Source organism: Microdochium trichocladiopsis, assembly GCF_020744255.1.
Source record: "Microdochium trichocladiopsis strain MPI-CAGE-CH-0230 chromosome Unknown B0I36scaffold_4, whole genome shotgun sequence".
Classification (NCBI taxonomy): Eukaryota; Fungi; Ascomycota; class Sordariomycetes; order Xylariales; family Microdochiaceae; genus Microdochium; species Microdochium trichocladiopsis.
The window spans coordinates 287,038-309,214 of record NW_025763547.1 but is presented as its reverse complement, the minus strand read 5'-3'; the positions used below and the strand labels follow the sequence as shown (position 1 = coordinate 309,214).

General features: G+C 56.6%; 4 protein-coding genes across 4 annotated transcripts; 3 read left to right on the top strand and 1 right to left on the bottom strand.

Annotated features, from left to right (window-relative positions):
* Positions 1-50: 50 nt before the first annotated feature.
* On the top strand, positions 51-791 carry B0I36DRAFT_347827 (uncharacterized protein; the record flags this gene model as incomplete). Its single annotated transcript, XM_046156613.1, has 1 exon — positions 51-791. One exon carries the CDS (start codon positions 51-53, stop codon positions 789-791), a length of 741 nt encoding a protein of 246 aa, XP_046013477.1.
* A 6,458-nt stretch (positions 792-7,249) lies between these two features.
* B0I36DRAFT_286744 (ammonium transporter AmtB-like domain-containing protein) lies at positions 7,250-9,552 on the top strand. Its single transcript, XM_046151612.1, has 4 exons — positions 7,250-7,654; positions 7,721-8,040; positions 8,103-8,178; positions 8,257-9,552. The coding sequence occupies exons 1-4, from the start codon at positions 7,535-7,537 to the stop codon at positions 9,235-9,237; spliced, it is 1,497 nt and encodes a 498-aa protein (XP_046013476.1). The 5' UTR covers positions 7,250-7,534; the 3' UTR covers positions 9,238-9,552.
* Positions 9,553-15,357: 5,805 nt separating this feature from the next.
* On the top strand, positions 15,358-17,830 carry B0I36DRAFT_99359 (uncharacterized protein). The gene is made up of 2 exons (XM_046163705.1): positions 15,358-15,724; positions 15,783-17,830. Exons 1-2 carry the CDS (start codon positions 15,464-15,466, stop codon positions 17,667-17,669), a joined length of 2,148 nt encoding a protein of 715 aa, XP_046013475.1. The 5' UTR covers positions 15,358-15,463; the 3' UTR covers positions 17,670-17,830.
* Positions 17,831-17,991: 161 nt separating this feature from the next.
* On the bottom strand, positions 17,992-21,828 carry B0I36DRAFT_347821 (uncharacterized protein; the record flags this gene model as incomplete). Its single annotated transcript, XM_046156612.1, has 1 exon — positions 17,992-21,828. One exon carries the CDS (start codon positions 21,826-21,828, stop codon positions 17,992-17,994), a length of 3,837 nt encoding a protein of 1,278 aa, XP_046013474.1.
* Between the last annotated feature and the right edge of the window lie 349 nt (positions 21,829-22,177).

The following is a 22,177-nucleotide window of genomic DNA, read 5'->3' as shown; positions in this document are numbered from 1 at the left end:
AGACGAGCTCGGCAGCAGCCCATACCACGACACCACACCCACTGCCAGCCATGTCGCGAGCGACACCACGCAAACACAAAGGCGCCGGCGGCGGCGGCCATGCCCGCACGCGGTCCCAACACCTCCAGGCGCAGGCACAGATGGTCCAGACTTCCGACTACGAGTCCGACACCCCGTACTACATGAGCGCAGATGCCCCCTCGGCTTCCGCCCACCTCGCAAACCGCGGCACCATGAGCATCACCGACCTCAACCTGAGCGTCCTCAAGCGATACTTGCCGAGCATCACACAGGTTCTCCACTCTGCGGTCAACGGCGTCGTCTACATATTCTCCTACTCCTCGATGGAGTGGGAGCGCGGCACCGTCGAGGGCACCGTCTTCGTCTGTCTCCAGGCTGGCCACTCTGCCCACGACCTCGACAGCAATGCCTGTGTCGTGGTGCTCAACCGCAAGGGCCTCGACAACTTCATCCTCGATCTGAGCACGGTCAGTTCCTTCGAGTTCAACGGCGAGTTGTTCATATTCAAAATGGACGATCAAGACAGCGCAAGCGGTGGCCCTCGGATCTACGGTGTCTGGACTCACTACGATGACCTCGAGGAGCGCAAGACTGCCGCCGCACGGATCAGTGAGCTCTGGGCGACAGTACGGGCGGCGAAGGAGCAGAGACAGGCTGCCGGCATTGACTACCACCAACAAGTCCACGATGCTCAGATGGGACCCGCTCTCCAGGCTCTTGGCCGCCGCCTGAGTTTGAGCGCTTTATTTGGCGCCGAGAATGGCGCCTGAGCCTGGCCGGCTTCGAGGAAGAAAATACTTGGGCAGCACTGGCCCTACAAGAACTCAAGCGAGCCCAGTCGTGCAGGATCGAATCCTGGGCTTCTTGGTTACACACGTTCAGCAGCATTAATATGGGCTGCGGATAGCGACAAGCCATTCCAAAACCTGGAATGGGCTTCATACGCGAAGATGCCATTACTGCAGGGCCTCACACCTTGGATATCACGCCCTGCGCACGTGGGTCTGGATATCGACTGGACTACTCAGCTGGTTCTGCTGCTGCTGGGCCACGGTCAAGACTCCCAGATGGACTTGAGGTTACCAGCCTGGCAACAGCAACGCCCGGAATACGGATCTTACTGGTGTGGAGTCTGTGAAGCAGGCACGTCTATCACAAATAGTGATGTCCAGGCTTCTTGGACAGGCTGCGGTTGGTTTTGCACCGCACTACGGAATGTATTGCCCATGTCAGGAATGCTCGCGCCTTGTGACTTGAATATTGGCTAGCAACAACCACCGGCATACTTTGAACGGCAGAAGAGACACCCATGCTCTCCACGCAGGGGCACTAGTGAAACAACTTCCGGACTCATCAACCGAAGCATGCAATAATTAAAACAAATTCAACATTCCTGGATATTTTTCCACGAATTATCATTGGTCTTGTTCCGTGTGCTCTTCAAGTTGGCGATCATGTACAAGTCTTGGGACAGTGTTCGCATGCATGACATTGTGAATGAGAAAGGCCCGTCACGGCTTGGTCCAATTCCTTGACCTGCACACGCTATGAGCTTGCGTGAAGCCGCCATGGGTGATACTCGCTGTTCAACGCAATGGCCCTGCACGTTTCGTGGTCTGTCCCGTGCGTGTGCTTCCCTATTTATACGACACGCCAGATTTGTATCTGCATGCGAGAAAAGGTACGACTGAGCGACCAACTTGAAATACACGCCGGAGCAACGAGATTAGAGAGCCGTTCCAGCATGGCTTACAGTCGAAGAAGCTATCAAAAGGGGAAATAAAGGTCCAGAAGAAAAGAATAAAAAAAAGTTCGGTGGCCAGCGATTGTATACAGGGCGAATCTTTGCCATCTCACTCGACCTTCTGCCTCAGAAACCCCCTTCCCCCGCCCGCTCTGCGTGATGGTGGGTGATGGTGGTAATGGAGTGCGGGAGGCTCGACACTACTGCAGACAGCCACGGCTATTCTGTCAACGATCTGCCTTTGTGGCTGCTGCTGCTGCTGCCCTGTTTCCCGCCTCCCACGCCCCTCCCCCCTTGTCCCCTCTCCAGCAGCGCGAGGCAATGCTGGAGAGCGGTAGCGGGCGGCTGCGGGCTGCGGGCTGCGGTACTCTGCTCGCGTGTCCTGGGGGTTGGGTGGTATGGACCCGTGAAGCAAGTGGCCAAAGCAGAGGCTTTTGACCCATCGTTTTCACGTTCCTTTTTCTTCTTCCCACGCAGGAGAAGGAAGGGGAATCGCAGGGGGTTAGGCGCGCCCTCCCCGAGACGAGCGAGGACCGAGAAAGGGTTGGCAAAGCGTTCGCGTCCGTACACAAATTTTGGGTAAACCAACCCGGCAGATCCCCTCCCCTACACGCCTTTTCGCCTGCAACGGGAAAACGCAACGCGGCAAAGCGGGCAAGGCACATATCTGGACGCGGGCTCGACCGGGGACCAAGCTGGATGATGCAAGATGCAGGTCTCCCAGCCGCTCAACCCGTTCGAGGCTCCGCAACAAGGCTTGTGTACCCAGCCGGGCTTGGCTCCACGGGGACCAGACTGGACACCAGAAGCAAGCAGCAGGGTGCTTGCCTGGTCTGAAAATTCCAGTCGCTCAACCCGTTGAGCTAAGTTGCCCTTTTGGCCGTGCTGCCCCGTGTTGGACGTTGCGCGCGCGGGGGAGGACTGCCAAGTTGATTTGTTTGTTGCGCGAGATGGATATTGAGTCTTATATCCTCACAGCCAATGCCGGCCGCCCTCACAAACACAGACACACACACAATAATGGTCTTAAGGCTGGTTGCCATCGACCGCTACCGTCGTTCGCTGTCAAGACCTTTTTGGCATTGTGCTGTGTGTTCGACGTTGTGCCGGTTAAATCCTTGAAGCGGGTGGTTTCGCGGTGGGAATGGGAGATATGAGCTGGATTTTCTTGCCCGACTGTCCTCGTCAATCACGGTTTGTACTGGTGTCCAGTGTTTCAAGCCAACTCAAAAAGGTGACCGACCATGGACTACAAGTTATCAAGTGAGACAAGACAGATTTTGAGAACTCCGTCAGTAAAGTTCATCAAGGTCATCGCCAATAGTGGATTCTCAGCAACCATGCTCTCAGGAATCTGTGATGCCGTCTGTAGCGTTGGTTCATAAAACTGTTCGAGTGCCTGCTTCCGTGTCACCGGAAGTCCAGTTGACCTTTGTTCTGAACAAGTGGACGCCTCATAAGCAGTACCCAGATCTGCCCTAACAGTGGCGGCGATTGAGAACCGGGCAGGAATTCATAAGTGAATATCACGATGTTTTCCCCCTTTTACCTGTATGGACAACTTGACTTGTCCAGATGAACCGCTACGCAGAACGCGCAGACTAGGCAGGAGCCCCTCGCTTTTTGCAATTGCTCGCATCAGGACTCGAACTGTGTCGCTCGACAGCGGCCTTTGAGATTTCGTCTCGCTCCCGTGTTGTGCTGGAGCCCGACAAAAGAAAGCAAGCAAGCGAGGAGATGATACTGGGATGGCGCAGGTCGAGATAAGAGGTTACTGCTGCACAAACCTTAAGCGGACACAGGAAATAGTGCGGCTCCCCTGCATAACTCGCGGCAGACGCGACTTTTCGATGGGAAGACTTCCATTGGACCGACTAGCGCGCTGGGGACGGGATGCAAACGCAAAGTTCTGATCGGCCTGTGAGGCGTCACAGACACGACACGGCACCGGGATGATGGGAATGGCAATGGCTGGCGTGTTCGGCAACTTGTCCGTACGCTGACGAGTTCTGTTCATTCATCACGTAGGCAGAGGAGCATGTACTTCGAAAGGACTTTGGATACCCTTGGCTGTTGGTTCGTGCTCGCGAACTTGACAGCAATTGCCAAGAAGCTGCTTTGATCAGACCCATGTACCGGCAGAGCTCACTTACGCGATCCAATTACCGAGGGACACTGTCAGCACGCGCACCTGAGTTGCAACGCAAATGTACCATGGCAATCGCAGATGGCCTTGCCTTTTTCTTCCGGCCGGCACGTAGACACGGGTTGCGACCTGGTCAATCTGTTGATTTGCATTTCACGCTCACAAAGAAGCTGTTGACCAACAACAACAACCTCGCGCGCATGCGCGAGAGCGAAGGAAAGTACCTTTACTCAGGTGAGCCGGCGCTGCGTGCTAAGGCAGCCGAGCGATAGGTCGTACACGAACTGCGCCTCATTACCTCCTCGAGTATACCTCTCCTGGAAGGAGATTTGTGATAGTATGGCAGGCGGCTCATCAATGCATGCTGGCCTGATGACTGGCATTGTTGATTCGCACTGTTGTAGCATGAAAGTGCAATTGTAGGCTCAAGCGCTACTGGGCAGGCAGGGAATGCTAAGATGTCGCCGTGTCAACTCGACGGAAGTGATGACTTCTGCAGAGACTGCTTGCTGACAATTGTTGACATAGCATAGCGTAACTTAGACCTCGTTCGCATACTGCGTACTTGCGTATTTAGCGTAGTCGAGGTGCTTCGCCACGAATTCCAAATAATCCCCAACCGCAGTGACAAGCCCGCAAGATAGAGCGTCATGACCGATGTGGTTTACAAATCAGCACAGCAGCACCATTTTGGGACCAACATGTGCTGGGGAGCCTGCAGGTATTGTACTTTGAGGTCTTCGGCCCGCGCCGGATCGAATGACTCGGCCCCTCGACCGACCACCACCGTGCACTCTTGCCTGGCAATTCTGATTACATTGCAACGACGGGTGGCCGGATGTTGCAGCAATTCCTTGTTGGGACGAGATTAATAAAGTGGGAATGCTGCAAGTTCCTGGGAGTGGGACGCTTCGCATGTGATCCATGGATGCTGTGGCCGTGCAGAGAGGATGTAAAGTCGCATCGTACCCCAGATTTGTGCGATCTCTTGTGGTACGTAGCCACCGGGGGGATCATCCGCGTGGGGACCTCGGGAGCAGCCACGGCGCAGCAGCAGCTGCACGCAAGCTGCAGGTGTGATTGATGTCTTGACGATTGAATATGTAATTGATTGCCGCGCCGTTGCTGATTATCAGAGTGCTGGCGTGGGGTGGGTGTGCGGCGTGTGAATGCATGCCTGGCTGCCCAGGTGGGCGTTGCAGGGCGCCAAGCTGTCTGCTTGGAACCCGGCCGGGATCCCGCTTCGCTTGCTGGGGGCGGTGATTGGGCGACGGAAGAATTCCTTATCTCTTGGCGCCTCCGCCACCAACGAACAACCCTTTCGGTCCGAGCTTGGCGCCAGGCCTGTCGCGATAAGGCGGCGAGATATAGCACCACAGTCGCCAGGGATGGGCTTCTCTGCAACCTTCTAATTGCGACCCGGCTCATGCCCTTGATGTTGGTGGTGACAAAGGTCTTTCAAACCCGTGTGTCTGTCTGTCTGTCTCTCGATCTGTCTGTCCGCCTGCCAAGGCCGCGCTGTGCTTCAGCTTGGCAGGTGAGGGTTGTCTCAGCGGTAGAGTTGCGACAAGAAACCTCGGGGCTGAAGCACCCGTGCATATCAGATGTCTCACGGGGCCGACTTAGCCGGTGGAAAAGACACCACTGGCTCTCAGCTTCCAATGGCAGCGGACGGGGTTGCGATGATCGCCAGAGCTCGTCGTGGGGATGTTCAGGTCTAGCAGCTTGGCCGTGCAGGGCCAAGGTGGCCGGATCGGTGATGAAGAAGCTGCCGAGGCGGGCGCAGGGAGCTATTGGAGCCATGCCCAGTAATTAGAGCTCGAGATGTGGATGGAGATGGAGATGATGAGTGATGGCGGCTTGTTCATCCTGCAAGGCCTTGGCGATGCAGTCGTCGAGGCACCCCACATCGGCCTGCGTCACCACGAGATGGCCTCTTTGGGCAGGTACGGTGGGGCCGCCGCCGGCCAAGGCGTGTCTGTCCGCGCTGCCTGCCCCTGCAGCGCCGCCATCCACTTCCCATCTTGACGACGCCAATGCAGGGCCCTGCCTCGCTAGTCCACCACAGCACCCTCCGTGCGTTCTCTCTTTCTTATCTCGGCCCAGATACATACCACGGCGGTCCCTTTGCCTGTCGCCATCCCCGGAGCCGGCCTAGGGCCACCGTCCGAGACCCTCTCCCACGACGCCCCATTAGACTTCTTCCACGCGTTTGCCAACATGCGACCGCGGCCAGACACGCAGCTGCGTTCGCCCTGCCCAAACACCATCTCGACCGATCGCACCACGCCACTTACCCGTGTTTCCGAGAGCTGAAAATGCCATGCGAGCTATTACAAGCTGTCACTGGTCTAGTGCCTGCCACAGTGGCTTGTCCTTTTGCATGCTGCAGGCGCAACGGCCCAAGCCTCGACATTGACAGACAGACAGACAGACAAGCAGCTCGTTCGCTGTGTCCAGAGAACCCTTCCGTTCCATTCCGGGTTCTGCACTACGCCGCCTGCCCACTCCGTGGTCGGCCAGCATGCCCAGCTGTCAGAAGTGGCCCCACAGACGATCGCTTTTATGCCCGACCCGCTGCTGTCTGCTTCCAGAAATGATGAGGCCGCAGTCTGTGCCGCTAGGCAAGTCGTGCGTGCCGAATCGACATGATGACTGCAAACGCCAAATGTTGACGCGCGCCAAGCACTCTTGGACGTCTGTGCCACTGCTTTAAAAATGCCGGGCGCCTCCCGCCAAGTCGTCGCCCAGTCTGCTCCAGAGAGCTCCCCGTCGACTTCCATGCCGAGCCTGCGAAGTCGCAGCGGCCCTCACGGCAATTCTGCTTATCAGTAGTGGCTCCACCAAAACCGCCCTGGGGCTGAAGGTTGACCTCCGAGCTGGGCAGGCCCTTGGCAGATAAGACGTCCTTGACCACTTTCCTGTTGTCTGATTGGCCGGGCTGCTCATTTCGTAAACCCTGGCCAAACTCGACCTCCCCACGACAGTATTATTCGTCCTCACCGGGGAGAGGACGGGATGTTCGTGTTTTTCTGAGAATGCACTTGGTCACTGAAAAGCTGGGGGGCCTCTGCTGTATTGCTGATCAGCAGGATCATATTGAGCTCAAATGTCGACGCTGAGGGGGGTATGTGGCAGGGTGGGTTACATCAGTCTGAGTGTGAGTACAGCCGAGCTTGGCCCAGGTTCCCAGGAGGGAGGCATCGCCATGCAAGTAATCAAACTGCGTTCCTGGGGTGTGTAACCAGAGCCCTCGAGGGCTGTCCCACATCTGCGACTAGTTCCAACACCTGGTCAGGGCCCCTTCGGCGCGGCTTGCGTTTTAGTGATGGTCCGCCGTCTTGTCCATCTGGATTGGGCACCGTATTTCGGAACTGCTCGCCCCTACGTCTCCATCAAGGGTTTCCCTGGGGCCAGGGTTCATGCTTCCATTGCCTAATGCCGCCTTCGTATTTAGAGTCTGAGACCCCCGGCCCCGAGCCTGATTTCTTTTTTGGAAGCCTCCGTCCCGTTTCCACAGCAAGGTCACTTACACTCTCCCACGACCAAGGAGCAGTGTCTTAGCTTGTCGACTCTCTGAACAAGCCAGTGTCCATCGTCATTGTCAACGCCACTCCTTCGCAATGTCGGACCCTACTGTCGTCGTTCCGGATCCTTACCTGGTCGTGCCCTACAATGGCACGACCGGCGAGGCCGATGCCGGCTACTCGAGCGAGAGTGCTGATCTCAACATCTTCTACCAGGTATGGCGCAAGACACGCCGTCGCCGGGCTTGCAGTAGGGATCGAGACTAACACGGACAAACACAGTCGGGCAACCTCGCCTGGATCATGACATGCTCAGCGCTTGTGCTCCTCATGATTCCCGGAGTCGGCCTCTTCTACTCCGGCCTGGCCCGGCGCAAGTCGGCGCTTTCGCTCATCATGCTGTCGCTGCTGTCCATCGCCATCGTCGATTTCCAGTGGTTCTTCTGGGGTTACAGCTTGGCCTTCTCGCACACTGGCAGCGTCTTCATTGGTGACCTGTCCAACTTCGGCCTGATGAAGACCCTCGCCCAGCCGTCGGTCGGTTCCACTGCAATTCCGGACTTGATGTTCTGCCTGTACCAGGGCATGTTCGCCGCCATCACGTAAGAGACTCTACGCCCCAAGACCGACTGCCCGTATCAAGTTGCTGAGAATTTCATGACAGTCCCGCTATCGCTCTCGGTGGCGTGGTTGACCGCGCTCGCATGCTGCCCATGATGGTCTTCATTTTCATCTGGACTGTAAGTTTGCACTTCTACTCTGTCCTAAAGCCAAAACCTGGTAGCTCCAGCCTTTGCTAACGAAGTGGCTCACAACAGACCATTGTGTACGACCCGATTGCCTACTGGACCTGGAACGCCAACGGTTGGGTCTTCCAGATGGGTGGTCTCGACTATGCTGGTGGTACCCCCGTCCACATCTCGTCTGGTGCCGCCGCTCTTGCGCTGTCTCTCATGCTCGGAAAGCGCACTGGCTACGCCAAGTCCGCCGGCCTCCCCTACCGCCCTCACAACGTCACCTATGTCGTTCTCGGCACGGTCTTTCTGTGGGTTGGCTGGTTCGGCTTCAACGGTGGCTCGGCCCTGAGCAGCAACATCCGCGCCATCATGTCGCTCATCAACACCCACCTGGCTGCCTGCATCGGCGGCCTGACCTGGACTCTGCTTGACTACCGCCTCGAGCGCAAGTGGTCCGTTGTCGGTTTCTGCTCCGGTGCCATTGCTGGCCTTGTCGCCATCACTCCCGGCGCCGGTTACGTTACCCCTTGGGCTTCTTTCGTCTTCGGTCTGGTCGGCGCCATCGCTTGCAACTTTGCCACCAAGCTCAAGTTCCTGTTCGGCATTGACGAGGCTCTTGATGTCTTCGCCGTCCACGGCATTGGCGGTATCGTCGGCAACCTTCTCACTGGTCTCTTCGCTGCCGACTACATTGTCACCCTCGACCCTTCTCTTGCCCCTGTCGGTGGCTGGGTCAACAACAACTACGTCCAGCTCGGTTACCAGCTCGCCGACTCCGTCTCTGGTTTCGCCTGGTCTTTTGTCCTCACCTGCCTCATCCTGTTTGTGCTGAACCTCATCCCTGGTCTCAGCCTCCGCGTCTCTCCCGAGGATGAGGAGACTGGCCTCGACGACTGCCAGCTCGGCGAGTTCGCGTACGACTACGTCGAGATCCAGCGCCACACCAGCGACATTGTCGGCAACACCGCGCACGACATTGTCACTCCCGGCCAGGCCACCAGCCCCGCCGGTGCCGCCGCCCGGTCGGTTGATGAGAAGCAGACTTCGGCTGAGGCCGTCTAAAACAGCAATGCCGTGCGATGGTAGACTCGGATCGGTTGGATCGCGTGTAGGCTGGGTTTCGACCTGCTTGCGCTGGGGAAACAAATGTTCCCTCGCTCTGACGCAAGGATTTTGAGTCTTGCATAACACCTAAGCTTGCTGCAATATCTCTCTCTCTCTGTACCCACGCTCGGCGCACGCTTGGAAACGAGCCTCACTCACACAAACTAATCTGTACTCTGTTTCCAATTATACCCCGTGCTCAAACATATATAACCTTTATTAGTCAGACACCCATACATAGACATCCGAATATCTGAACGAGATTGTTCTGAACTCAATTGCGATGCATGCGTCATGATGTCTTGATGTGTGTCCTATCCTGCATCCGTGCCCCTCTGCCGCAAAAGAGTAGAGTCTCATCAGTGAAGTGAACCGCAAATCCCTCACGTCGTCGGCACGCGTCCTCAGCGTTATTACCATGTCGTTTACACGTGTTCCAAGCCTGTGCTGGGCTGGGCTTGATTACTTGATAGCCTTGGGAATCTGGCCATGCCTATCGAAACGACTTCTTCTGTCTCGAACCAAAGAAAAGCGGACAAGTACGTTTTCAACTGAAATGGAGGAAGGTTGGGCGGTAACCCGCAAGGCAAACACGAAGTAACCAGTCCTGAGGACTCGGAGCGGAGTCCATTTCCCCTTTTTTTGTCAAGAAGAACCATCCCGGTATTGTGCTGGGGAAGAAATCGGTCAATATGGCGCAAACTGATGATTGTTGCGAGGTGAGAAGAGAGGTCGCTAGTAGAAAAAGGCGCGATCGCTCGCGTAGATGACGAGCGGTGGTTGTTGTTCTGCAATCTCATGTCATGGCGGAGGTTTCTGGGCTCGGATTGAGTTTTTGTATTTGTATGGGTGAACGCGGCCGAGCTCTAGAAGATACCTATCTATTTTTTCTTAAAAAAGGAAAAGAAGAGAATTTTTTTCTTTCTTTTTCTGTTTCCTCAGTCTCATCCTCAGTTCGTGATGTTTGGGCTCTTCACTGCACCAATAATTCACCAAGAAACAGATTTGAACGTTCAAAACCATAAATTTACATTGGAGTGATGCTGTACCAAAGCTTCGAGCCAAGCAGTTGATGCCCCTGCCGCTTCAGTGGTTTGACGCAAGAAGTGCATCATGCTGCGCGGGCAGGTTGCCCACAGAGTGTAAGTGCTAAAAATCCTTCCTGTGTGGCAGGTTCCTGCTCGGCTGATTCTCAATCCCGTCTTTCATATATCATCGGTAACTGGTACTGATATTGAAGCTATTACGGACTGTCTTGAACTGGGTCGGAGTGATCTTTCAGCTGTGAGAGTTGGCCGGTCGTAGTTTGCAAGGCATTCTGAGCAGCATGGGACATCAGGCATCGTGCGACTCTCGTGTTGGCACTGACATGTACATCGTTGCTCCGTTCGGAAGCACATGGGGCATTGCACTTTCTTGCCGTATCTGACGCGACTGCATTTGACGTCCCATGGCGAGATACACGGAGGACACGGCCGTTGGCCGCAATGTCCGAAAAGGCATCTATACACACCGACCGGTCATAAACTCTCAGCCGTATCATTGGAAGCATTGCCAGTGACTGGCGTTGGATGTCACACCATCCGAGCGCAGTCTGCACTAAAAAGAGAGCTTGTGACAGGCAGTTGTGCCCGTAAAGCAGATCATTGCCGCAGTTCTTGAGGCACAGTAATTCAGACGACACAACATTGACATGGCACTTGCGCCACCGTCTCATGTTCGCAACCAGAAAAGATATGTCTGACGCTCTCCTGGCAGCGAGCCCCTGGGCTCTGTGAGCATGGTCGAAGAGCTGATGCTGTGGCTGCACAGGAAGCGCGAGTGTTGTGCCTGCCAGCCCAGCTGGATCGTGGGCCCTCCTGGCGCACGTGGTCTGGATGGATGTCTGGGCATAGCAGCTTCACACGATGAAGCTCTTATCGCCCGCCACACACCGTATATCGAAACACCACACGTAGCGAGTCTTTCCTCGGCTCTGGGAAGGCTCGAGACAGCTGCTGCTCCAAGGCACCGGGGAAAATTGTCTACTGATCGTTCTCTGCAGGACTCGTTATCTCTGTGTGTGTGTGTGTGGCTGCTGCGGCGTATTGCGAGACTCCTTTACAAGTGTGTGACGCCAAAGCCCGGATGGGGGTGCGTATTCTAGACCAATAACACGAGGCATGCATTTGGACCTGTAACTCGCTTAATCCTCGACCAGCCAGCCGTAAGGCTACGTGCAGAATGTTCCAGAGAAGAACCTGACGCCCTTGACGGAAGCAAGGACGATCACCCCCTGCATGCGCAGGCAGATCATTTTTCCCCCCTGCAGAGGGATACGCGGATCCGTCACTAGACTCCCGGGAGGGGGAAGACGCGGGCTACTCTGTTCCTGCGCTGGACGGGACGGGATGCATTCCGGCCAGTCACAATGTTGGAGCTCGTCACATCTAGGATGTGCATGGTCTGTGCTGTTCAGTGCACGCAGCAAGGGCAATGTAGGTAATTACAATGTAGGTAATTAGATTCAGGATAAACAATTTTGCGCGTATGTGAAGTGGTTGCCGTCACTTGAACAGAATAATATGCTGGGATCGTTGATGTGCTTGGGAAGATGAACGTACAGCTCTTCCGTGCAGTTCGTATTCCCCCTAGACTTTCGAGCTCCATCGTAAATTGAGACTCCCGATATGTTCTTGAGGCTGTAATATGCGAGGCTGCAACGTGCCCGATACTTCACTGCCACGTATAAATTGATCACGGCAACGTAGGTGGGTAGTTCTGCCGCCACAGAAGTCAAGTTCCGCGGAGAGCACGCGCGACGATGGAAATCGACCAGCTACGCATCTAGGTTTAGGCAGCCCCCCCGGGACATTCTGGCGGGACACAAAGGCGCACCCGCAACAACCCTAATCGTGGTACGAGGCCGCTTGCCATGCTCTGAATGCTACATGTCATGGCCTGAATTAACCGTGAGCAGTGCTGCGATTGCCCCACTTGGCATCTCTTGGCCGAGACTTTGAGAGGCGGCAGGCAGGCAGGCATGCATGCATGCATGCATGTCGCCTTTCCTGCAAGTGCTCGCATGCAATCCGACAACTCAAGGCCCTAGGCGAGCTGGGCCGTTAGGGCTTAGCAGCCTTGTGGACCAGGCTGAATCTCTCCAGCTGCGACAGAGGTCGGCGCCAGTGTGTGTGGCCTATTGCTTCCGCGGCCCTGCCCTGGTCTTGGGCCGCTGTGGTAGGCAGGTATCCAACCCGGCGTCGTGGGACGGGCGACAGGGGTCACGCAGTCCAGTTCGGGAGAATGAGGACGAATATAGTAGCGCCACTTGGGCGCCACGCCAGGGGTGCAGGACTGAGAGTCGCCTGATGAGGCAGGAAGGGCCTCGCGTAGCCGTCATCCTCGCCCACGGGGGTGGTTCGTTTTCAGCAGCCAATCAGGCACGGGCGTTGTGGAACTCGTTGAAGCTGGTTGAGGGCCGGGCTGTCTCCGTCGTGGTAGGCCGATGGATCGATCCTTACATAAAGAATCATTAGTAGCTTGATAAGTCATGCTATAAAGTAGCCAGCGCTGTGACACGGGGCGGCCCCGGAAAGACGTTGGAGGCCTGTGGTTGTCAACGCCGACGGCCAATTGGCTTGTCCCATTTACCCATGAGACTCTGGGCGTTCTTGCACGCAGTTGCGACAGAAGCCCGCCAGGTGAGTTAGGCAGCTGTTGGCAACCCGGCTGATGTTTGGATCGCCATCGTAGCATCGCGTCCATGCCTCGTCCGTGGGTTTGTGCGCGACGTGGTTCATACCGGTCTGGAGCAGGAGATTGTGGCTAAATCGTTGGCAGCGGACGGATGTGGTTACGATCTTGTGGTTGTCATGCTGACGCGCGCATCTACCGGCATTTTTTGGTGGTGCCATGACGTCCTCTGCCAATGTTGACGAAGTTCAAGCTCGCAAGGCGCAAGACTACCCCAAGTTTACCTTCGCAAACGTTGGGTAGAGAGAGGGCTGCGAAGTGCTTGATGTCTGTCTCTTGAGAATAAAACCGGGGTTGCCCGATGTAGCGTCTCGTCGTAAACAATGGCCAATCATGACTCATGGCTGTGCCAGGGGTAAGAGAGTGGGCTCAACTGTCTTCGCATTTCTTGGCACCGGCTCATCAATGATGCTGGCCCAGTGGGGACGCCTTGACTTACTTACTTACCTACCAAAGGTAGTCAACTTAGGCGAGGATTCAAGCGCGCCGGCAGTTCGTGATTTTGACTCTGGCAATCCGACCAGCATGCGATGCTTCCACTCCCAGGAGGCGGAGACGCACAGCCGATGGGGCACCCGAGCCGAAGTCCGCGGGCCCTGCGCGCCAGACCTCCTGGGCAGGCTTGACAGGCTCTCAGACCTCGACTGCTTTGATTATGTCAACAGGGAGGGCGCCGATGCCCTGAGCGTGGAAGCACACTTTGATGTCCATTGGGTTGGGCCCATAAGCCTCATGCGCTCTTCTTCTGCAGTCTTCAATCTTGAATGACTGATCTCGGCAAACAGCCCGGCAGAGTACAGATCAGCACAGGGCTCGTATGACTTGCGGCTGGGGTCGAGACCAAGGCGACGCCAACAAGACTGCTCTCAGTCAGGGAGAGATCAGAAACCGGTCTGTCACGAGTCGGCAAAGCGGTGATGGCGCATGATTCCATCATCATCGGCTGCGTTCTATCACTACCACGCCCGGCTGTGTCCGGGAAAACGTGGAGATAGACGTCCTGCTTGCTGACTTGTCCAACTGGGGGAGGCTCAGTGCCGGGCTGCCTCACCCCATCCGGCACTGACTTCACGACAGGGCTGCCTTGCCGAGAGGACGCATGGAGGAGGTGGAAGACCCCTGTGCCAGCACCCGACCAAGCGGGCGTGGGGACGCAGGCTGGCATCAGTGAAGATGATGGCGCGAGCCTGGAGCTTTGATGCGCGGGGCGGGCGCACTCGGCCGATGCTGGACGTATCTCTGGGCGGATAAGGAGGAGATTCGCAGCCAGCCAGGGCGGTGGTTGTGGGAAGTGAGTGAGCTGCTGCTGGTGCTGGCCTGCACTCGTGGCAGATTAACGGTCCAGGCGTCTATAATTAGACACTGGGCCAATCTAAGGACGCCAACGGACGCTAGCTGGTGGGATGCCCCTTTTATGCCAATGGAATGGCGTGGTGACATGCCTGCCAGCCACTAGATGTAGGGCACTGGCCTGGTTCCGGGGGTGGTTTGCGGGGCCGATCTTGCTGGCTCGCAGGCCTGCATTCACCATCCATCGGCACAGCCCTACCGCGGCGCTGGGCCCCCTGCAACCGTTCCAGAGGGCGGCCCCGAGCGTGTTACAGTACGGACTACCGCTGTACAGTAGGGAATTGAGCACCATAACCCAAAGCACACTTCCTTAAGGTAGGCACTCGAGAGGGTCAATAGGACTCTGGCAAGATGGCAAGGTCGTCAAGTCGAGCTGGGCCGGAGCTGCAGGCCGGGGCGCCACTCCCTCACTCACTCACTGACTGACTGACTGCTCAAGTGGGCGGCGCCCGGACTGGCGGCCTGCAGCAGGCGGCGGACCCCAAATCATCCATCATCATCGCCCCCCCTGATGGCGTCGGGCCCGGCAGGAGCGATGCAGGCCGCCCCCGCCATGCCCACTTCTGGCCTCGCGACTGCCAAAAAAGACATCAACCACCACCGAGCTGCCTCTCCCTCTCCTCGTCCTCCATATCACCACCTCGCAACCGCTGCTTCTTCTCCCTACCTCTGTCTACTGCCTTGTTACTGGCACAGCCGCCGCACACCGCATCCTTCTTCAACCTCAGACTCCGGGAGGGCCCCAACGCCACACCCGCCCGTCACGACTGCTCGAGTTCCACCTTCGCAGCTCCACGGCCCATCTGACACCACGAGCCGTCCCACTACAAATGGTCCATGCCGCGTCCACCTTGACCTCACTGCTCGCTGGGTCTCTCTGGCCGTGACTCAATCCGTCAACAGTCTTCCAAAGGTTATGTCGGCGCTCTGCCTGTATTTCCAACCAAGCAGATCTCGTCTCGCCCAGCGTAGGCTCCACGGAGACTTCTCCGGCGACCTGGCTGGACGGCCACAGCCTCTCGGCACTGCTGTCGCGCTAGATTAGAGACCTATCTTCTGCTGAAAGCCAGCACCTGGCACGGTCCACTCGCAAGTCCGAATGTCCAAGGGTGCTCGTCTCCGCTCTCCACGACCGGAGCAGCCGGTCCAGAAGACCGTGATGACGCCTCATACGAAAGAAGCCAGCTACTCATCGCTCACCAGATCCCACCCCAGATCTTTCGCCTCGGGCGATGGGAGTGAAAGATCTGACACGGCAGACCACAGTGGCGACTCTTCGGACAGAAGCCTGAAACACAAAGCCGTGCGCAACTCACCACTCCCACGCAGGAGAGCTTGCCGGCCCAAGGTCCGGACGGGTGTAAGTATCCAAGTTCTGGCATGGCTGTGTCGATACGTTGCTGATCACGGGCGTCTAGTGCGTCACATGTAAATCCCGTCATGTCAAGTGCGACGAAGGAAAGCCGACGTGCGAGCAGTGTGCTCGACTAAGTCTCAAGTGTGGGGGCTACCCTCCGCCAAAGGTGAAAAAGGCGATATCTCGAGCCGAGAGGTTACTTTTGCCGCGTCCAAAAGAAGCCAGCCTCGCGCCCGCTCGGACCAGATCACCATTGGCTGTCGCCATACGACCAGCAGTGGAACCAGCTCCTGCTCCGATGCCGTCAAGCGCAAACATTTTCGATAGCGACAACGACACTTGGTATTTTGCCTTGTTCCGGGACCAGGTCATCCCTGAGCTCTCCCCCTACCACGGGACTCGCTTCTGGCACCAGATTCTCCACCGCGACAGCACCATACATCAGTGCATCCGCCACTGCATCCTTAGCATAGGAGCATACGCGCGCGCCATCCTAGAGCTACGACAGGAAAAGCCCTGGGAGAAACATGCCTCGCACCCTTGGCGGTCTCCGTCACCCTACTGTCCGCATTTTCGGGCTTCACTCGAGCACAACACCAAGGCCTTGCACAGTCTCAGGTCCCATCTCCGGCTTCATGGTGCTGACAATCGCCTCACGATGGCAGCAACATTGCTCTTCATTGTCTTTCAGAACATGCAGGGAAATTTCCACCGGTCCGGTGACCTCATAAGAACAGGGATCAAGATTATGAAGAACATGCGTTCAGGACCAAAGTCATCGCGGAAGGGTCTAGGACGACACCACTGGAACCTTGCAAGGCACAATGCAGGTGATGACGAGAGCGAGATGGCAACCATGTTCGCTCGTCACAGCATCAGTTATGTTTTTGTGCCATTCCACCACGCCAAATTCGCATACCATCTCTTAATCACAGACGACTCGGACGATGATGATGATACTGACTCGGACGGTGGTGATGGGGAGTCCAGCAAAGCTGGCGTACGCGGCGACCAGGACATATTTGACGACTTTGTTGCCCAATGGCCACAAACCATCTCGGAAGCTCAGACACGCTGGGACTACCTGTTGCCCGTCCTCGCCAGCTTCCAGAGCAAGACGGTATGGCACAACCTCAACCCCAGCATCGAGTCTGACCATCTAGCGACACTTGATGAGCAAGCTGGCCTTTTGAGCGAGCTACATAGTTTCCAGTCTGCGCTCGACTCTCTGGCCACAGCAACGCTGAGCGCTAATGGGTTCATGCCGTCGGACGACGCCCGCAAAGTGGAACTGCTCCAGCTGCAGGTCATGATGGCGGTCGTGTTTGTCTCCTGTTGTACGGATCCAACAGAGATGTCTTATGACGGCTTTCTTCAGGAATTCGAAACAGTGCTGTCCAGAGTGGAGGATCTGACACGCTCCGCACCACAAAACGATAAACCAACAAAGATTGGCTTCACAAACGAAGCCGGGGTGCTGCAACTCCTCGCCTTCATCGGCGCCAAATGCCGGGTACAAAGAGTTAGGCATAGGGCAATGGCGCTTTTGAAGGAGTATGAGTGGCGAGAAGGCAACTGGGACGGCGTGAGCCTGGCTCTGGGTCTCGAGGGCATCATGCAACTGGAGGGGCAATGGAGCTCAACTGTCGCCACGCGAGAGAGCGTTTCAAGCGCTCATCTACTGTCAGTCCCACGTTCGGGGCCGTGTGGCACAATGCGCGGACTCTCGATATCCCCAACGCCGGAAGTCTTGTCCACCACACCAATGGTACCACCACCGCAGTCGAGATACACTTGGACAAACATGTTCTGGGATTTTGACAAGCGCCATCTCACTTTTGCCTATTCTCGTGTGATGCGAGACGAGCTGGGCGAGTTCCAAACTGCAGCGTGGAAAATGGACGAATCCCGCATTATCAACGAGTGGAGCTATGCCTCGTCTTCTTGAGCCAAGCTAGCCGTTCTAGAGGTGACATGAGTGCACAGCCAGTCCCTCACTATTCTCCCCGACTTCAAAGCCACGAACGAGCCAACATGATGAAAATATGGTGCACGGCCAGTCTTGCAGAAAGGACAAGGTCTTTAGCACGAGCCGAGGACAGAGAAGATCCGGACGGTTCCTTGCGGGTAATTTCTCAGCAGGCGAGCAGAGATAGGACAGTTGATTGTTGTACCTGTACAATTTGGGTGCTGCCGACTACACGAATTGCAAATGTTACGCTAGATAGAAGATGAATGAAACGGGCACCAGAGCAAATGCCGCTGGCCCCTCAAACCTCCGTCTCAATGCCCGGTTCCTTGGTGTCGTGTTTGAACATGTTCGCCACAGAGCCCTTGAGCCGGCTGGCCTTGCCTCCCACATGGTCCAGCTGACGCGCCACGCGCCACTGCATGATGCCGTGGTGTTTGCGGTGCAGCTGTTTGTGGTGATCCTTGTAGTCGCGTGCCTGCCCGCGGATTCCGCGCGCCCCGTCGTCTGGGTCGTTGTGGCCAGGTGCCAGGACCGAGGCGGCTGCTGCGGTCGTGCCTTCAATCGGGTTGCGGAGGACCTCTGTCACTTTCTGCTTGAAATCGGGTATCGAGATGTTGGATGAAGAGTCGCTGTCGCTACCGCTACCGTCGTGCTCGTCAGACGACGAAGTGTCGTTCGTGTGGACGCGGAGTTTCTTCTTGCGCGTCTCCTGGTCGGCCTCGGCCTGGGAGCTGCTTGGGGTAGACTGCCCTGCTGAGTCATCTTCCTCGTCACTCTCGTCTAACTTCTCGTCGGTGATGGTGTCCAGGCACTCCATAACGTTCCGCATGTCGCCATTCTTCGAGTGGGAGGCGTACGACTTGTGGTATCCCGAGAGCCCGCGCCAGAACTTCAATGTCATCTCGATCTCGCCGAGAGGCTGTTCACCCTCCTCGCTTCCCTTGTAGTCACAGCTGGTGGTCGCGCGTTTGAGCCCCTGCTTGGAGCCCCGCCACACCTTCAAGGTCTTGGTGGCTTGTTCCTCGTCAGCCAGCTCGTGCAGCCACAACACGGCGAATGCGGTCGTCTTGTCCGGTCCAATAGTCGACTCGCGAAACTCCACCACCATAGCCGAGGCGTGGCGCTTGCGGACTGGCAAGAACGGGTTCTCACCAGACCTGGACTTGGTCTTCCACTCGCCATCGGACGCTGCCATTTTCGCTCTGGCCATGTTTGTGCGAATCTTGATCCGGTTCTCTGTAAGGTTGTTTGGCAGACCGCCTTTGGGCTTCACACTCCCGACGACTTCAAGTGTGCCATAGGTCCAACCCATAAGAGGTGCCGGCAGCTCAAGCTCGACGCTGCGCCAGACGAGACTGATCCGGGCCCTGCCATATCCGATGCCACCGACGAGGGGAAAGTTCTCCATGATCTGACTCCGCTTCTCAAACATCTTTGCCAATGGAAGGAAAACGATGCCAATCAAGGGATCGTCCTCGCGCTCCCGGGCGTCTCGGACAGACACGATGACCTCGGTATCCTGCCAGTTGCTGATGAACCGCTCGGTGCCGGCGTTGAAGAAGGGCTTCGAGTTCTTTGGCTTTGTGCGAGTCCTGTAGACCTTCTTGTGATTGATGATTACTGTACAATAACTGTCGGGCATGTCGTCAGAACGCTCGGACTCGTCCTCGTGATCGCCGCCCTGGCCTTTGTCCTCCTTCTGTAACTTCTGCACTTCGAGACCGGTGATCTGGTGGATCTGTATGCTCAAAATTCCAGAGGGCTTTTTTGAGCATGGTGGCGCGGCACAGATCATTGAAGACTCGAGCTCCGCGAAGTCCTGGGCCTTTTGTTGTCGCACTTCCTCGTCGTCAGCTGGCTTGTTAGCCTCTCTAAGCTTTCGCTCGGCTGTCTTGGAGACATGTTCTTTTAGCTCGTCCATGGTCCTAATTTCTCTGTTGAAGTCTTGCTGCTCCAGCTGCTTCTGAGTGATGCCTGTCTTGTTGAAGTAGCCGACAGCCCAGGTCAAAGAACCAGGCATTTTCTCGGTCGGATCTTGCCCAGTAAACCGGTCCTCACGCTCCTGCATCTTGTTGTACGACTCCGAGTTCCTCATCAACGATTTGAGATCAACCTCTACCCGGCCAAGATCATCATCAGCGGTCCACTTGTCAGAGTCCCAAAGCTGTAGACGAAGCTTCTCCTCCGCATTGATCTCTTCTGGTGTGACCAAGATGGCCGCATGCTCCTGCCAGCAGGGTTCACTCTCCTCCTCGATGATCCGTGTAGCTGACACAGGCTTGCCAAACTTGCCCCAGCTGACGGTCACATAAGCGTCGCTTGAGCCCTCCTTGAAGGGACCTAGTCCGCCGTCACCCTGCTTGAAACCGCGGGCCGACTTGATGTAGATCCAGACAACGCCTCTGCTGTTTGTGTCTTTCTTGAAGTCTTCGCCCACGAGCATGCTCTTCAAGTCGAGCGTCAAGCTCTTCGGCGCAACGTACTCGGCCAGTGCGGCGTCAATCGACGATTGGACGAAGGCGGAGATGAGAGGGACGTCCATCAGGTTGAGGCTGTGCTTTGAGAGGGGTACGCAGGAGAGACTGGCCTTTGGCTGGCCAAGGAATGTAATGGTGCACAGTTGCACAAATGGAGGATCCGGCGTGAGCTGCAGACGAAGTCGCATGGTCATGATGATGCCGCGCAGCTCGACCCAGACCGGGACCGCTATCCCACCTGGCAGGTAGAACTTGAGATACAAGTGGGCGTTCTTCACCTTTGACTGGATAGACTTTCCGGACTTCCGGCTTCTGTATGCCACTGCCATCTCCAGATTGACGAAGTCGCCCTCCTCGGGCTGCAGACCCTGGTGGCTGGCTTGCTCGTTCTCAGCGCTCTCGTTGTCCCGGTTGGCCTCCTTTGAGATATCCTCGGATGATGCTGACGCATCCTGGCTCGCTGCTCCAGTGGGGAGCCAGCGCACGCCGAGGATGCGCATGGACTCACTGCCTTGACCCATATCGTCGATCGAGACCATCTTGACTACCTTTGGGAGGGATGCTTGCATGACATCCTCAATCTGGTCGACGAGCGAGGTAAAGAGATCCGGATTGACCAGCGGCCAGATAGAGGAGAAGAGTGAGTTGAGCCATTGCACCGACTCCGGAATCTGCTCGTCTTGCTGAACCATGGCCTGCTCCTCACGAGCTGCAGCATCCCAAGTCTCGTCATCGAAGAGTTCGTTTGTCTTCTTCTTTGCCCACTGGCCAATGCCAATGACAGATAACGCTGCCAGGGGACTGAGCACAGCCAAGCTCGGCAGCAGAGACCGAGCACCAATAAAGGAAGGCACAAGGGTGGACACGATGAAGATGAAGGCAATGATTCCGGCGCCTGCGTACACGGCTTGCTGATATATCGCACTCAGTTCGCGCCGAGTGTCGTCGAAATCTGGCGGTGGGAAAAGCCTCTGCATGCCGTTGTAGCCATGTTGCATGGTCCTCGATTCGTGGTCGAGCTCCTCCTCTGACTTGGACTGGCACTGAGGGCCGGTCGCAGTTGTGTGATGCGTGCCAGGTTCCGGGTCGTTCTCGGGCACTGATTTGAGGTCCTTTTCTGTCTGGTCGTGGATGGTGATGGGCAGGTGGGTGACAGGATCCGTGACTTGTCGACCGGCACCATGCCTCTTGGTTTTCTTCATGGCTTTCCTCTTGTCTCTGGCATTGGTAGCCCCAGCTGCAGTCTCGGTGGCAGACTTCTCCGGGCCTTTGTCCTTCTTGTGGCCATGTCCATATTTGTTGGGCTCGCCAGAATCTTCCCCACGAGGCTGGTTGCCTTCCGAAGCTTTCATCGCCAGGTTGTCGCGTGACTCGCCCGACTTGTCGACCATGTTGCGATTCTCGGCGGGATATGGCTCATGTCGGGTCTTTGGGGTTTCGTCGTCCTGGAAGATGGCCTTTGCCGAGTGAAAGGCGCGCACGGCCTTGGACTCGTCCTCGGGGCCCTGCTGGGCCTGCTCCTCGTCCTTGATCTGCCCATCGAGCTCCTTGCGGTGCTCACGGTAGCCCTTGATGGTGGGGATCGGGTGTTTGCCGCTGTGTGGGCCGGCGAAGCGCTTCGTGGACGCCGAGCGCTCGATGTCGTCGGTGTCTGCCATGGCGATGTGAGCTGCCTAGCAGAGGGGTTCAGAGAAAGCAAAGGTCTCGAGGCCGCCCGGATGATGTTGTTATTTGTGTTGCTATTGGTTCTTGCTACTATCGTTGATGTACAAAACTAGGGCAGAGGGGAACATGGCAAGGTTGAAACTACAGGCTTCCAAGACTGGGGAGTGCCTGGCTGCGACTCGGGCACATATTGGAGATCTTGCGGCAGGACCGAGACGAAGAGAGAACCGGTGCAGGATCTGTGGATGGCAGTGGAAGCGGCCGGAGTCGTCATAATCGTCAGACGGGGGCCGGAACCTGTCGAGGACCAGGCCCGAGGCTGCTTCATGTGGAGAGCGAGTG

Coding starts and splice junctions, on each gene's coding strand:
- B0I36DRAFT_99359 (XM_046163705.1), top strand. CDS start 15,464: ATGTCCAAGGGTGCTCGTCTCCGCTCTCCACGACCGGAGCAGCCGGTC. Junction 15,725..15,782: donor GGCCCAAGGTCCGGACGGGT/GTAAGTATCCAA, acceptor ACGGGCGTCTAG/TGCGTCACATGTAAATCCCG.
- B0I36DRAFT_286744 (XM_046151612.1), top strand. CDS start 7,535: ATGTCGGACCCTACTGTCGTCGTTCCGGATCCTTACCTGGTCGTGCCC. Junction 8,041..8,102: donor GGCATGTTCGCCGCCATCAC/GTAAGAGACTCT, acceptor ATTTCATGACAG/TCCCGCTATCGCTCTCGGTG. Junction 8,179..8,256: donor TCTTCATTTTCATCTGGACT/GTAAGTTTGCAC, acceptor GGCTCACAACAG/ACCATTGTGTACGACCCGAT.